We start from the raw sequence: 17,977 nt of genomic DNA on the forward strand, positions 1-17,977 counted from the left end.
TCACAAACCGAAAGCAGCGAGAGCGTCAAAGTAGCCAGAAGTCATTCATTTTCAATGGCGAGAAACAGTGCAGGGCGTCTTCTCCGGTGTGAGCGTCGAGGAGAGTTTAAATCAAGCTAAATTTATAGTATGAGCTATGTCGCGGTTCGGTGGCAAGCAATCAGAATGAGCGGTGGTTAGAGAACACAGACCTGTGAACTTTGGTTCCGACCACAGTTGTTCCCAAGAGTTTGATTATTGCGGTTGCCGAATTTACAATTATTGAAAATCGCGATGACGCGGGGCCCCCTAATCACGCGGGCCCGTCCGCTACGCCACTGCACCTGGGCTAGCTAACCAAGCTCTTAAGCTGCGGTCACACTGCACTTTTCTCCCCATAGACTTCCATCCATACACCTGCGAATGCGTCAGACCGGAAATGCAAATTCCTGCAACGTTTTGCAATTCGCAAATACTTTGGAAAGTTCAAGCTTGGTGAACTGATCTGTAAAATCACATCACTTGACAAATATGGAGCAATCGCTCGCTTTTTAAATGTCGAATCATCTGATTTAATCCCGCCCCTTTTCACAGCGGCCGAACTAGAGAATTTGGCAAGCTCCAACTTTAGTGTGACCACAGCTTTACTTGGCTTTCTGGAAACATCTGTGCCCATGTGTTGAGACAAGTCTGCAGGACACCGGCTCTCCAGGGCCGAGTTAGGATTCCCCTGCTGTACATACTGTAGTTTGTGAACATCTTTATTATTTGTGAATTTATTGATTTTAATTTTACATTAGGAAGATAAAGGCTTTAAATATTAAAACATAAAATTGTACTTTAAATTATATATATATAAAGTTGAAGTCAGAATTCTTCACCCCCCTTTGAGTTTTCTTTTTTTAAATATTTCCCAAATTATGTTTAACAGTGCAAGGAAATGTTCACAGTATGTCTAATAATATTTTTTCTTCTGGAGAAAGTCTTATTTGATTTATTTCAGCCGGAATAAAAGTAGTTTTTAATTTTTTGAAAACATTTTAAGGTCAAAATGATTTGCCCATTTAAGCGATTTTTTTTTCAATAGTCTACAGAACAAACCATCATTACCCTGCGGAAAAACCCAGCTTAAACCAGCCTAGACTGGTTGGCTGGTTTTAGCTGGTCGACCAGGCTGGTTTTAGAGGGTTTTGGGCCACTTCCAGGCTGGTTTCCAGCTACTTCCAGCCTGGTCTTAGCTGGTCAGGCTGGAAAGTGATCAGCTAAAACCATTTAAAACCAGCTTGACCATCCTGGTTTAAGCTGGATGTTTTGGCTGGGCCCCCAGCCTGGCTAGGCTGGTCAAGCTGGTTTTAGCTGGTCATCTCCCAGCCTGTCCAGCTAAAACCAGACTGGAAGTGGCCAAAACCCCTCTTAAACCAGGCTGGTCGAACAGCTAAAACCAGCCAACCATAGGCTGGTTTAAGCTGGATTTTTTTAGCAGGGTATGCAGTAACTTGCCTAATTACCCAACCTGACTAGTTACCCCAATTAACCTAGTCAGGCCTTTAAATATCACTTTAAGCTGTTTAGAAGTGTCTTGAAGAATATCTAGTCTAATATTATTTACTCGTGGCAAAGATAAAATAAATCAGTTAGTAGAAATAACTGATTTATTTTATCTTTGCCATGATGACAATAAATAATATTTTATTAGATATTTTATAATAAACGGGGGCTAATAATTCTGACTTTCGCTGTGTGTTTATGTTTGTGTGTGTATGTATTTACAATGTAACACAGAAAGTACAGCTTAGTTTCTAAAAAGCCACAAGATTTGATTAACGGAAGTCCAGGAAACGTTGTTCACGTCATCGCGTTGCGTAAACACGGAAGTTGTTGTTCCGGGAAGAGAGGCGCTTTGTAAAAAAAAAAGAAAACTGTGGCGCTTTGTCAATTTGTCATCATCAACGCTTTTGTTCACCGTATGAAGCCATGATGCGATTAACAGCTCTGTGTATCGCCATTTTCTGCCTGTCTCAGGGTGAGTCTGCTATTATAATAATTAAAGAGTTGATAACTGTTGTGTTTAAGCTCGATAAAGCTGCTGACGTGTTTATCACTCCTCATCCTCGTGCTCACTGTGTGTCAGCTCATCAGCTAGATAAACTGACATTTATGTACATTATTAGAATATCAAACTGTTAGATATGTGCTCAAACGTGTCAATAGAAGAGTCTTCTGATTGAGGTAAAGTTGGTTTTTATTCGCACCTTCGTTCAGTGACAGCTCCCTGTATTGTTTACCATGGTACTTTGAATATTCAGACTAAAATTACATGTTAGTTTGACTTCAAAACAACATTAACACTATTTAACTGACTGTGAACAGTGTTGTACTTTGTTAGTGATTGGCTGCTAATATGATTTCACTATTTACAATTTGCAATTAATACATTTCTGAAGTTATATTGTTAAGGAGAAAGTCTGTATGGGCAAATATTAAACCAACTTTACCCCAGTCTTCTTCTGGACGACGCCATAGTTTACATTTTGTTATCAATTTGTGTGATAAAAATCAGTAAACATGTCTAAAAACGAGCATATACATCGATTCTACTGAGTTTCTATGCGTCTTGGCATTTTAAAATGTCTATTCCAGTCATTGAAAGTCATAATTTGTTTTATATAACTTATATTTTTGTTGGTTGAGGTAAAGTTGCATTATATTCGCACATTCAGACTTTCTCCTTAATAATTTCATTAAAGAAAATGACTCCTAAATAGGGAAATTGGCAGGCAATTACTATCAAAGTGCAACAGTGTTCACCGTTAATTAAACAGTGCTAATGTTGTTTTTAAGTAGTACTTGCATTGATTTCAGATTAAATAGAAGCATAATAAACAATATAGGGGCCATGTCACATTGTTTAAAAGTGATTCTGTGCGAATCTGACATTGCAGTATTTTGTTTTGCTACAATATATATTGCAATATGAATATAAGTTTACCAGATGAACAGATCTATTCAAAAATATTTCTTTCATTTAGATCGACTAGGGTGATCATGTCCTTTTTAATGCAGTGCATCTGCATAAAATATATTACAAGCATATATATAAATACGACAGAGCAAAAATAAAAGTGAAAAACTTTTTTTCTGGGGAGTCTAGCAGAGTTCAAGTACAGAAGTGGAACAATCAGACCTGAAATAACATGGTCATCATTGTATTACAAAATACATACATATATATATATATATATATATATATATATATATATATATATATATATATATATATATATACATATATATATGTATATATATATATATGTATATGTATATATATATATATATATATGTATATATATATATATGTATATGTATATATATATATATATATATATGTATATATATATATATGTATATGTATATATATATAAGTCAGAATTATTAGCCCCCTGTTTATTTTTCCCCCAATTTCTGTTTAATGGAGAGATTTTTTTTCAACCCATTTCTAAACATTATATTTTTAATAACTCATTTCTAATAACTGATTAATTTTATCCTTGCCTTGATGACAGTAAATAATATTAGACTAGATATTCTTCTAGACATTTCTATACAGCTTAAAGTGACATTTAAAGGCTTAACTAGGTTTATTAGGGTAGCTAGGCAGGTTAGGGTTATCAGGCAAGTTATTGTATAATGATAGTTTGTTCTGTACTATCAGAAAAAATATAGCTTAAATAATTAAAAAATTAAAAACTGCTTTTATTCTAGCCGAAATAAAACAAATAAGACTTTCTCCAGAAGGAAAAATATTATCAGACATACTGTTTCCATGTGTGTTCAATAAGAAAAGGTCTGGAGAGGGTTTTCTTCAATGCCAAAAATATTATTAATTTATTAGAAACAAATGAATAATTCGATGACAGAAGTCTGGGTTACGTTACCCCAATGCAATACAAGAATTACATTCAAGAGGTTCGCAACTAACATTCATTTTCCTGACTCCAGCATATATACACAACTGATATTGACAGGTGAAGTTTTGGTTTAACGTCACTTACCAGTCATTCTGCAGTTCTTTGAGTGTTGCACCCAGACATACTTCCTCTTTCTGCATCCGTTCTCTGCACACCAGAACTGAACAATTTAGTGCATCTTCAATATATTTCACAACTTCTACAAGCATCATGCTCCTTGTGACATTTCTAGACTTCTTATTAGACAGCAACAAGGAACAAGGGCCCCCGCACTATATTTGTTCTCATTCTGCTCTTTCCCTCTTGTCAGCAGTTCTTTCTAAAAAGATTGCAACACAGTAAAAAAGAAGAAGTATGCCTGGTCAATATATGGCATCATACAAAAGAAAAAGATTGATTAATCTGTTGTTAGTCTAAACATTTTTCTAATAAAAAATAAAGATACAAAAGTAATACACATAAATACCTTTTTCTCCACAATATTGCAAAAATTTCCTTGGTCTGTTAAACATTTTTTGGGAAATATAAAAAAAAAAAAAATCAAAGGGGGCCGAATAATTCCGACCTTAATTCTGTGCGAGTGTTTGTTTATATATATATATATATATATATATATATATATATATATATATATATATATATATATATATATATACATATATATATATATATATATATATATATATATATATATATATATATATATATATATATATATATATATATATACATATATATATATATATATATATATATATATATATATATATATATATATATATATATATATATATATATATACATATATATATATACATACACACACACACACACACACACACACACACACACACACACACACACACACACACACATATATATATATATATATATATATATATATATATATATATATATATATATATATATATAATATTGTTTAATAATATCTTTGTCTTTTAATCCTTAATAAATAATCTAATCGATGTGACTGCTGCAGATAGACACATTGCAATATATCAATGCTCAAACGATATATTGTTCAGCCCTATTAAATACCCTATTAAATTTTAATTTTCATTTATCTATCTTTCTATATATACAGTATTTATATATATATATATATATATATATATATATATATATATATATATATATATATATATATACACACACACACACACACACACACACACACACACACACACACACACACACACACACACACACACACACACACGTTTGTAAAAAAAAAAAAAAAATTTCCCTCGTTTTATGCACATTGTTATGGTTAGACAATTTTTCAACTCCATTTTATTCCTTTAACCCTCATCAAGTTGCAGTCACTGAAGTCAAATGCAATCAAGAGACTCTACCCGATAACTAAGCCGGATAATAGACATTTTACATCCAGATATCATTCCTTTTAAGAGCTTTAGCTTCAAAGTGACCACTTCAGAAACTGGGTGTTAAAAAGTGAATGGCAGCAAAGCTAAATATAATGTTTATAACATTTTGAAGACATATTTGAGAAAGATTTGAACGTCCTAACTGCAGTTTCCATGCACATACGAAGGCTCTAAATCAGAGGTGTCGAAATCCGTTCCAGTTCCAAACCTGCTGCAACACACTCGTCTCATAGAATTCCATTCATAAACATGCAAATGCGGCAAACCAGAAACGCAAGCTTATGATAAAACAAGTTTTGCATGTTGATGCGGTCCAAAGTCTTACTTGCTAGAGGGGATACAGCTCATCAGGAAGTTAGCAAGAGTTACTTATTAAATTAGTCATTTAATTCTGTCTATTAACATGTACTCCTCACAGTAACATAAAAATAGTCAATATTATTGTTAAATGTATGCCTTCTAACGACTGAGACCTAGAAAACATATGATTGCGTGAAACCAATAGATCAAACGTGACCTCACTGTATAGAAATTGAAAATATGAAGCAATCGCTTGCTATATCGATGTTTAACCGTCTTGTTTTATCTTATTCTAACTCTAGTGTGACCACAGCTTTACCTGTAGATTTCGAAAAAGCCAGAGGGAATCAGTTTGATCAGGTGTATTTAATAGAATATTCCCAAATGAGGAATTAAGGAGATGATACACAGGGCAACATTTCAAGCAATGTTACCATCAGTGGAAACGATATTAGGAAATAACCATCCAGAGAGCAGCAAATCTGCTGTCAATTTATATTATACGGAAACATTTCTTCATCACCCCCCCTCCAAACCACGGCCATTGCTTAGCAATGAAGCGGATATGAGTGCACAACAAGAAAGCAAAAACAAACACACGGAAATGTTAAACCTGCACAAAAGTACACAAGCAAGCTAAATGTCTTAGTGAATCAAGGCCTGTCATAATAATCAGTAAATCGACTTATCGTGCAATACTTGGAGATGACCTCAATTAGGGCCGGGCCGATAAACGATAAATCGAATCACAATAACATTTATCTCAATAACAATGATAAGCTCTGGACAATTTTACTCTATATTGATCTAAACGCCAATCACACAACAGAAATGTGCAACAATGGGAATCTAAAAGTGTGTTGATATTAGAGATGCACCGTATTTTCGGCCGCCAAATATTATCGCCCGCCGAAAATAGGTTATGTTATTTAATGGACCCTGTAATTTTTGTGGGTTCAGTCATTGTTGCGATACTCCTTAATAAGGAAGAATTAACAACTGATAATAACGAAATATATTGTTATCGTTCAATATGGAAAATAATTAATCAAGATTGCATTTTGCCATATCGCCCAGCCGTAACCCTGCCCTCACAATACATATTTACGAATTCACAAATAACGTCAAAGCTATTTTACAATAAGATTTACGTTTTACCTCACCAGTGTCAACATTTATAATTAGACATTTACCTAATAGGACTGTAAATACTATATATAATAGGACATTTACCTTTTTAACATCAAATTATAGAATCTAGATAACCTTAAGAACGGGGAGTATTTAAGTGATTATGGCTATTTGCATTATTATGCTGCTTTTATATAATCATAAGCATGAAATGATCATGAAATGACAATAATATTGCTTATCGCAACAATTTCTCTGACAATATATCGCAGAACAAAAATTCCTTATCGTGACAGGCCTAGCTGCAGCTTTTAATTGGACAGCTGACGGCTTATAAGCATTGAATTACATTAAAACGTGTTGTGTTGGTGCATAAAAATTACAGAGCAAAACAATCAGTCATTTTCACAAAAGAAATCATAATTTATACACTTTTAACCACAATAAAAGCTTGTACCCCATAGCGTTTGTGGTTAAAAAGTATATCATTTGGTGAAAATGACTGATGGTTTTGATTGGAAAGATTCTTCTTATTTGGAGGAGTGGTCATCAACCTTTTTTTAGCTCAAGATCCTTAACCTCAGCCCTATGGAAAGGCCAATTCTGCCCATCAAAACACAGACAGAAAAATAAACCAATTTTTTATTTGGTGTCCCGGCTTGAAACCTTTTAATTAAACATTTTGAACTATTTAAAGAGCACTAGTTTAACCTACTTTTATTTTTTTTTAATTGATTTGTAAAGAAAATCTTGCTTCTTTGCAGTTTAATCCAGTTTTTTTCATGTGTCTTTATTTGAAATACCAAACTTGACCATGCAAAAGATGCATATAAACAGTCGCATATTACCTTATTGAAATTGACATGTTGGGTGTATATATCCGGTGCAACATAATTGAGTGCACCTCATTTTGAAAATGAACATTTTGATCCATTTATTAGTCAACATAGGTCATATATTTTGATGCATTTACACAAAACGGATTTAATGAACAGATATATTTATTAAAGTAATATTGTAGTCACTGAACATCTTTAGAAATAAAAAGATAATACAGTTAAATTCATGAAACAAAATGCAACATTTCAACACAATTTTATATATAAATAAAATTTTGTTTGTCTTGAATTTTGCTCTTTTTAATATTTAATTTAATATTTTTCTATAACATTTAAATTTGGCTAAACACGTTTTGTTATCGTGAGTTATTTTGTTAGATTAGCTCCAGATTTAGCTTCAATCCTGACTGATCTAATGTATATGCACAAATATAATATTGTAAAGCTTCCTCTAGAAAATACACATTTAAATGAGAGATTTGTGAGGGGTGAACTGGTATATTTCTAACTAGTCTTCCCAATTTTCCAACTTTTCTCTTGTGGTATTTTCCAGTTTGCACCAGTGCACCAGTGTTAAGGGAAAAAAAGGACACCTCAGCAGACTCGGGGAATAAAGTGCCAGACAAACCTAGTGATGATAAAACATCTGCAAATGGACAGCCACATCCGGTCAATGCTAACAGCGCTAATCAGGAAAAAGAGTCAAAAGATCCCGCAAAAGAGCCTAACGATTCTTCAAAAGAGCCTAAAGATCCAGCAAAAAAGACTGAAGATCCAGCAAAAAAGACTGAAGATCCCGCAAAGGAGTCTAAAGATGATCCCGCAAAAGAGTCTAAAGATGATCCCGCAAAAGAGTCTAAAGATCCCGCTAAAGACTCTAAAGATCCCGCAAAAGACTCTAAAGGTGATCCCGCAAAAGACTCAAAAGATCCCGCTAAAGACTCTAAAGATCCTGCAAAAGACTCTAAAGATGATCCTGCAAAAGACTCAAAAGATGATCCTGCAAAAGACACTAAAGATCCCGCAAAAGAGTCTAAAGATGATCCCGCAAAAGAGTCTAAAGATGATCCCGCAAAAGAGTCTAAAGATGATCCCGCAAAAGAGTCTAAAGATGATCCCGCAAAAGAGTCTAAAGATGATCCCGCAAAAGAGTCTAAAGATGATCCCGCAAAAGAGTCTAAAGATGATCCCGCAAAAGACTCTAAAGATCCCGCAAAAGACTCTAAAGATCCCGCAAAAGAGTCTAAAGATCCCGCAAAAGAGTCTAAAGATCCCGCAAAAGAGTCTAAAGATGATCCCGCAAAAGACTCTAAAGATCCCGCAAAAGAGTCTAAAGATCCCGCAAAAGAGTCTAAAGATCCCGCAAAAGAGTCTAAAGATGATCCCGCAAAAGACTCTAAAGATCCCGCAAAAGACTCTAAAGATGATCCCGCAAAAGACTCTAAAGATCCCGCAAAAGACTCTAAAGATCCCGCAAAAGACTCTAAAGATCCCGCAAAAGACTCTAAAGATCCCGCAAAAGAGTCTAAAGATCCCGCAAAAGAGTCTAAAGATGATCCCGCAAAAGACTCTAAAGATCCCGCAAAAGACTCTAAAGATCCCGCAAAAGAGTCTAAAGATGATCCCGCAAAAGAGTCTAAAGATCCCGCAAAAGAGTCTAAAGATGATCCCGCAAAAGAGTCTAAAGATCCCGCAAAAGAGTCTAAAGATCCCGCAAAAGACTCTAAAGATGATCCCGCAAAAGAGTCTAAAGATCCCGCAAAAGACTCTAAAGATCCCGCAAAAGAGTCTAAAGATGATCCCGCAAAAGACTCTAAAGATCCCGCAAAAGACTCTAAAGATCCCGCAAAAGACTCTAAAGATCCTGCAAAGGAGCCTAAGGGGCCCGCAAAAGAACATAAAGATGATGACAAGATAAATGAGGAAAGCAAAGTTAATTCTAGCAAAGATGATAATGTGATCACTGACGACCAGTATAATGACAAAGACAACCCTGAAACTCAAGATGAGGGAACCAAAACTGAACTTGAGGACACGGCGGAAAGCGAAAAAGAACCTGTCAAAGAAAAAGACAACGACTCAGACAATGTTGAAAAGCCTAAAAGCAAATCAGGGGTTCCAAAGCACATTCAGAGCAATGCAGAAGACATTTCAGAGTTGAAGGAGGGCGGCGAGAACAGCCACTTCTTTGTGTATCTGGTGTGTGTCGTCTTTCTCGTGGCTGTGCTGTACATTGCCAAGCACAACAAGCGCAAGGTTAGTAAATATGCACCATTTCCACTTATATAGATTTTTATTACAATCCAATGCAAATGTCAACCAAGACATAAAAGAAGGATATCATTAGATAGATAGATTCCCCAATTTCTGTTTAACTGAGAGATTTTCTTCAGCACATTTCTGCACATAATAGTTTTAATAACTCATCTCTAATAACCGATTTATTTTCTCTTTGTCATGATGACAGCACATAATATTAGACTAGATATTCTTCAAGACACTAGTATTCAGCTTAAAGTGACATGTAAAGGCTTCACTAGGGTAATTAGGGTAAAGTTAGGGTAGTTAGGCAAGTTATTGTATAACAGTGGTTTGTTCTGGAGACAATCCAACACTAATATTGCTGAAGGGGTGAATAATATTGACCTTAAAATGGCTTTTTAAAAATATTAAGAGCTGCTTTTATTCTAGCCGAAATAAAACAAATCAGACTTTCTCCAGATGAACAAATATTCTAGGAAATACTGTGAAACATTCCTGAATCTGCTCAACATCATTCGGGAAATATTTGAAATAAATAAATAAATGACTGGAGGGCGAATAACTCTGACTTCAACTGTATATACCGATATTCAGTGTATTGTGATGTTCATGCACAATATTGATATCATACAGTGAATATTTGTTCAATTTTTTAAAACTTTTAGTGTGTGTTTTTTAGGAACATTCTCATTGTAATTGCAGTGGTGTTTATATCGGCCAATGCTTGGGAGACTTAGTTGGTTAATTAGCTTAATAGATCAAACTTTTAGGGCCCTATCATAGGCCGCCATGCCTTCTTCATCTCGGGGAGCTTTTCAGTTTATTCATGACAATTTGCTTTTGTATAATGCTATTATTAGTTGAAGTAGTATTTATTATATGCATATTTATATTTGTTTTATTAAAAACAAGCTTAGATTTGCCCACCTGTCAGGTTTTAGACCATATTGGGCACAGCATGTCGTCACAGACAAAAGTTATTGACATATTCTTATTAAATGACATCCTATTTACATTATGGGATGGTTTTTAATAGGGCTGCTCGATTATGGGAAAAATCTTAATCACGATTATTTTGGTCATAATTGTAATCACGATTATCAGTTGAAGTCAAAATTATACGCCCTCCTGTGATTTTTCTGTTTTTCTATGAATATTTCCCAAATGATTTTTAACAGAGGAATTTTTCAAAGTATTTCCTATAATATTTTTTCGTCTGGAGACAGGCTGATGTTTTATTTCAGCTAGAATAAAAGCAGATTTAAATATTTTGAAAGCTATTTTAATAGCTCAATATTATTAGCCCCTTTAAGCAATACACTACAAAAAAGGCTTTTCTTGCCTAGATTTTTTGTCTTGTTTCTAGTCTAAATATCTAAAATTTCTTATATCATGAAGCATTTTCTAGACAAGCAAAACATATTGTCTTGTTTTGAGAAATAATATGCCAATATTAAGTGAGTTTTTCCTTAAAACAAGCTTGATAATCTGCCAATGGGGTCAGCAAATTAATCTTGTTTTTTTGTTTGATGTAAGATTAATGTTTCGCATTATTTTGCATCGCGGTGCACCAAAGAAACAGTTAATTTTGACACCCCTACTTTTCTGTCTCTTTTTGCAATTGTTGAAAGTGATTTTAAAAATCAGCCATTGCCATTCTTTGCATGATTTATTTTGTTATTCTGTAATCATCACTAATAAATATTCTAAAAACAGAAATATTTTCCATTGTAATATATCAGTTAGTGACAGAATAAAGTGTATTGTTTTTGGTCAGTTTTGACAGCTGTTTGGGGATTATTTTATGAAGCTAAACTCTTTCTGCTTTGCTGTAGGCCTATACTGAAATGCTGAATACGTTGAAGTCTACCTAATCACTGTAGCCTGACGGATGAACAAATACAATTAAAACCTTATGAATAAATTGGATATCTTGTAGGATACTGCATGATCCAAATATAGTATTCCTTGATACATTTTTAAAGTTGTTTCCCTTCTGATGGGATCAGTTTAATCCAGATTTTTTGGATCAAAGTGATCTAAATCCTACAAAAAAGGTCTGAAAAACCCAAACTAAAAGTTTCTTACCAACTAAAAGTTTGCGTGATCTAATCCGATTATGTAATAAATTTTTATGAAAAACCCATTTTCAAGATTTGATCCAATCCCTTATCCAAAATTCTAGTGGATTACTTTTGAAAAAACGGGCCCTGGCTGGAGTGCCTAGTTCAACCACTGGGTGTCATACTGCACCTTTAACTCTAGTTAGTTGTTTTGAAATATATAAGCCAATGTTTCTATATACTATTGATATATACATTCACTGTGAAGTTTTGTTTTGAGTTTTCACTCTTAATGCCACATCCATAATGTCACAATTGCTCTGAAGTCCTATATGAAGACTAATCTTTTGTCTTTCTTTACTTTTATAGATTATTGCAATATTCGTTGAGGGCCGGAAATCAAAACAGACACGGAGACCCAAAACATCAGATTACCAAAAACTTGAGCAGGATGTAAGTACTGATACGTGCACACAACAATAACACTTCTATCTTTATTCATGGATGCTCCTATTTGTAATTAAGTAAATAAATAACATTTCGCTTATTGAATGTTTCCTAATCATGAACATAACGCATCATTTCATGTAAGGCATAACAGTTTGGTTTTGTGTCCAGAGGTCATAATAGTTCATCAAACATAGCTGATAACTAGGAATGCACCGATACCATTTTTTATTTTTTTTTTATCCGATACAGATCCGAACCCGATACTGTGCCTTTATTTCTTAATTTTTTTTTAAGCATTATACAGTTTCTATAGTTCTGGTGATAAACTCAGTGTACATAAAAAAAGTCAGGCGTTAATGTGACTAAAGTTTTTCTCTTTTAGGCAAGTTAGGATTATCAATTTTGTTTCTGTTACGCTTAATAGCACAATAATGAGAGATATATTTATTGAGAAATCGTTATAACTCTTCTTGAAAGTCAAGTTTACACACAATAAGATTATTCTGCCTGTGATAAAGCTCAGATGATGGTGTCAAGGTTTTGGAAGTTTCTGATTGGCTAATTGACAACATTTGAGTTCATTGGAGGCACAACTGTAGAATAGTGTTGAAGGAAAAGCTCAAACACACTGCTTCCTTGTGTGACAACATGAAAAAATCAACAAGCCAGAATCAACAGAAAAGCCAGATTACAATTAGCTAAATAACACCGGGGAAAAGACTCATGTTTGGAGACATGTCCAGCGGTCTGATGGAGCTAAGATTGAACTGTTTGTCCATAATGAGCAGTGTTACATTTGGAGGACAAAGGGGAAAGCTTACAAGCCTAGAAACACCATCCCAACTGTGAAGTATGGGGGCGGCAGCATCATGTTGTGGGGCTGTTTTGCTGCAGGAGGGACTGGTCCACTTCACAGCATAGATGGCATCATGAAGAAAGAACATTATGGAGAAATACTGAAGCGACATCTCAACACATCAGCCAGGACATTACAACTTGGCCACAAATGGCTCTTCCAAACAGACCATGACCCTAAACACACTGCCAAATTAGTTCAAATGTGCTTTAAGGACAACAGAGTGAATGTTTTGGAGTGGCCATCACAAAGCCCTGATCTCAATCCTATAGAAAGTTTGTGGGCATTGAGTTGATATAGCTTGTACGAGCAAGACAGCCTACAAATCTGACTCAGTTACACCAATTCTGTCAGGAGGAATAGGCCAAAATTCCTGCAAACTATTGTGTGAAGCTTGTGGAAGGAGACCCGAAACATTTGACCAAATGTATACAGTTTAAAAGCAAAGCAAAAAAAATATCAAGGAAATGTGTGTAAACGTTTGACTGTCTAGAAATAATAACAAATTCTCTCATTATTCTGGCATTTAGCAAATGTAAATCATTAAGGTAATCCTAACGGACCTAAAATAGTAAACATTTAGTGATTTAATATCATCAAGTTTCTTTTTTTAAAGTGTATGTAAACTTTCAAGTGTATGTTCTATTTAAAAACTGTATCAGGGTATCCGCGGGGTTTTAAAAAGTCTTAAATTTCAAAAACAAAATTTTAGGCCTTAAAAAGTTTTAAATTCACCGAAATAATGTTAAACAGCTCTTAATTTCCTTTGTTTATCTAAAGCTACCCAACCGATCCAATCGCCAACAATACATGTTAGTAAAACGTTTAGCAAAACTATATTTATAACTAATATTATAACAGTTGGTTGTGCATACATTTAGTTTTTAGATTTTGTTAGATTGGTTTTTTTAAGTTATGTTGAAAAACGTGTAGAGTCTGCTTGTTTAGACGTATTATTTAAAATATGTGGCTAAGAAATAATTACTAGAAATAGTTTTTTTTTTTTAATGGGGCAAGTAATTTTTTCTGCTTGGCTATCAAAAAAAAATCAGAGTTTAGCCTTATATAAGTCTGAAATTTTATTCCTCGTGGTCTTAAAATGATCTTAAAGTCTTAAATTTGACCCTGTGTATAACACGACTCAATCCAAGTAAAAACATGAGGCTTGCTGTAAACTAGGCTACATTATTTGACCATTCGTGATAACATTGACCTGTTGTGGTCGAGCTTACCTATTTAATACAAAACTAAACGATTTCTCCGCTAATTATTTATATTAACAAGAACAAATAGTCTTGGAGAGTTTTTTGTGTTGAATTCAGCTTGAATTGTGAATAAATGGAGAACGATTGACAGGCGCAGCAGCAGCGAGAAGCGCTGAAGTGAACTTGACTTTAACCACGTGAATATTCATCTGTGCTTCACATTAAACAATAGAATGGCTTCAGAACATTTACAATATTGTAGGCCTACATGACAACTTTAATGGGCTACCTTCATGGTTTTTGTTGGCTTATAAATGACAGAATATAGCACACACGCAAGATCCGATTTGGATCGGTACCAGCAGGCTGACACAAGATCCAGCAATAATATACAGTATCGAATCGATATCCCATACAAGTATTGGAATCAGTGCATCCCTACTGATAATGAAAACATTTCATGCAACAATTCCATTATAAAATATAGATTTTCAGACAAATAGGCTTTCTTTGACTGAACTGAAAGATTTGTTTCCTCTTTTTTCAGTGAGAAATTCCCACCACCATTGGATGAGTCAAAAGCATTTGAACTGTGATCTGGATGACTTGAATTATCCATAATAGGACATACACACTATATTACCACTCACACATCATATCAAACCCTCAACCATCCATAGCATGTCAGGTATGCTGGAAACAAATGACGGGTCATGATCTTTATTCATAGGAAATCCACTATACCGTACGTATTGTTGGTTCAATCTGTGGCCTCTTTTTCTATTTGGGTCTCGTTTGAGAGTCTAATCCTCATGTTGTTGCAGGGGGAAGTGTGTAATAAAGGAACAAAGTTATATATATTTTTGATTTATTCTTATATGTTTTTTTTAATCTTGATGTTGCGTTATTAGGAATGAGTGAGGACACATTTACAAAGCACGAGACTTGCACTTTCTATTGCTTTAGATTAGAAAGTGAAGTTTTATTTTGTGTGTGCGAGGCTCATTAATAAGCATATTTTCGTCATGCATATTCATATTTCACTGGTCTCACAACAAAATATTAGTGCTGGGAAAAGATTCATGGTCATTAATCGCATTCAAAATAAAAGTTTTTGTCGTGTGTATTATAAATATATTCATTTAGTATATACAGTATAATACACATAATACACACACCTACTGTTTTTGCATGGATATTTAAATATGTAATGTGTATCATTTGCATATTTTTATATCTAACATTTTATCAAATATATGTATGTATGTATGTATGTATATGTATGTATATGTATGTGTGTGTATATATATATATATGTGTGTGTGTGTGTGTGTGTGTGTGTGTGTGTGTGTGTGTGTGTGTGTGTGTGTGTGTGTGTGTGTGTGTGTGTGTGTGTGTGTGTATATATGTGTATATATATATATATATATATATATATATATATATATATATATATATATATATATATATTTATTGTATGTGTGTGTATATATTTATATATATGTGTGTGTGTGTGTGTGAGTGTGAATGTGTATGTGTATGTGTGTGTGTATATATATATATATATATATATATATATACACACAAACACACACACACACACACATATATATGTGTGTGTGTGTTTATATATATATATATATATATATATATATATATATATATATATATATATATATATATATATATATATATATATATATATATATATATATATATATGTATGTATATATATATATATATGTATGTATATATATATATATATGTATGTATATATATATATATATATGTATGTATATATATATATATGTATGTATATATATATGTATGTATATATATATATATATATATATATATATGTATGTATATATATGTATATGTATGTATATATATATATATATATATATATATATATATATATATATATATATATGTATATATATATATATATATATAAATATATGTATATATATATGTATGTGTTGTCACAATACTGGAATTCGATACCAATCGGTACTGAAATGTTCCCGCTAACATTTGAGTTCGTTCTTAAACAGCACTGATTGGCTATTGAGTTTACATGCTCAAAAGAAATAACTGTGATTGGCTGTGAAGGTCATCAGTTCACCGTACTCACTGCTGTTAACCACAGATACAGGGACACTGGAGCAATTTAAAGCTGCGAATATCAGTCAGTTCATCAGCGGATCGCTTGTATGTCGGCTTATAAACAGACTTTGTGGCTTTGAAATGCTCCAGTGTCCGTGAGTTTGATGAACTGACGACCTTCATGGCCAATCACAGTCTTTTCTGTTGAGCACGTGAACACAATGGCAATTTAAGTACATGCTCAAATGGACATTTTCACTATCGATTGGTATCGAATTTTTGTATCGTGACACATATATTGTCAAAACTACCTTTTATTTTGGATGTGATTAATTACGAGTAGTCCAGCACTACAAAATCTATATTTTATGTTTGTGTCTCACAAAGAAAGATGTATATTATATTTTCTGTTTATATTATATTTTTTTTACCCTCAAAATTTACAGAGCAATAAAAGATGGAGATTTAATTTCTGTTACGTAGCACAGCTGATCTTTCTGCGCTTTAATTGTTAATGTTTATATCCGTAAAAACTCTATTTAAATTCGTATATGAAATAGACACTTGGAGGAAGAGGAAATCTTGAGCTCTGATTCGAACAAATTGCATATTTAATTAAAATAAGCCATGCGGTTCTGGAGCGAATCCACTGTTTAGCTGATGGAGAATGTGCTTATGGTTTAGCAGTCAGTGATTAGTTTAATTTAAAGCAGACTGTCTGTGGGGTACAGTAGTGATTCCTGTGCCAAATCTAAGAGTATGTCCTGAAACGAGTAACTGAAGGAGAGAAATATAGGCAAATTGTTCCCGTTGATCCTAGAAATGGGAAATGGTTTTGTTTTTATCTGGTGCCATGTTACCCGCTGTCACTCTTATTGTGCCTACTGAGATTCCTGCTGTTTTCTCTGGCTGTAACCATTGATTTGCACAACGTTTCTTGAAATACAGGACTTGTTTTGAATAATTTAGTAGATAAAGAATTCATTTGTTGTTATATTCTGTCAACGCTTCAAATGAAATGGAATAAAGGTTTGTTTTTTCCTCATGATTGCTCTGCTTTTGTCTCTTGAATAAGGGCTATCATCAATAATTAAAATAAAATACCTATAAATTATGATTGCTGCATCAGCGAGTGGCCAACATTACTGGTTTATATAAATATAGCTAAACTGAATGTCTGACGACATCAAATCAAAACAGGATAGCAATTATATACTAGATGCAGTTTAAAAGAGGTTTTGCACATTACTAACATGTTTTTAGCATGATTTAGCAGACTTATCATGCATTGCTAGCATTGTTTAGCACATTGTTGACATGTTTTAGCACACTTCTAGCATGTTTTCAGCATGATTCAACATGTAATGTGCATGATTTAGCACATTACATTTTCCTAGCACGATTTA

At 33.5% G+C, this 17,977-nt stretch overlaps 1 protein-coding gene across 2 annotated transcripts; it reads left to right on the forward strand.

Moving 5' to 3' along the window:
* The first annotated feature begins 1,856 nt into the window (after nt 1-1,856).
* On the forward strand, nt 1,857-17,616 carry tgoln2 (trans-golgi network protein 2). Of its 2 annotated transcripts, XM_087265558.1 has the most exons (5): nt 1,857-2,002; nt 8,180-8,530; nt 8,645-9,882; nt 12,321-12,404; nt 15,010-15,322. In XM_087265558.1, the coding sequence occupies exons 1-5, from the start codon at nt 1,954-1,956 to the stop codon at nt 15,010-15,012; spliced, it is 1,725 nt and encodes a 574-aa protein (XP_087121684.1). In that variant the 5' UTR covers nt 1,857-1,953; the 3' UTR covers nt 15,013-15,322. The 2 variants fall into 2 exon arrangements, with proteins under 2 accessions (XP_087121684.1, XP_087121683.1); XM_087265557.1 differs by having other exon boundaries at nt 8,180-9,882; nt 15,010-17,616.
* Nucleotides 17,617-17,977: the final 361 nt, after the last annotated feature.

The sequence above is a fragment of the Danio rerio genome, chromosome 8, assembly GCF_052040795.2.
Source record: "Danio rerio strain M-AB ecotype USA chromosome 8, GRCz13ab, whole genome shotgun sequence".
NCBI lineage: Eukaryota > Metazoa > Chordata > Actinopteri > Cypriniformes > Danionidae > Danio > Danio rerio.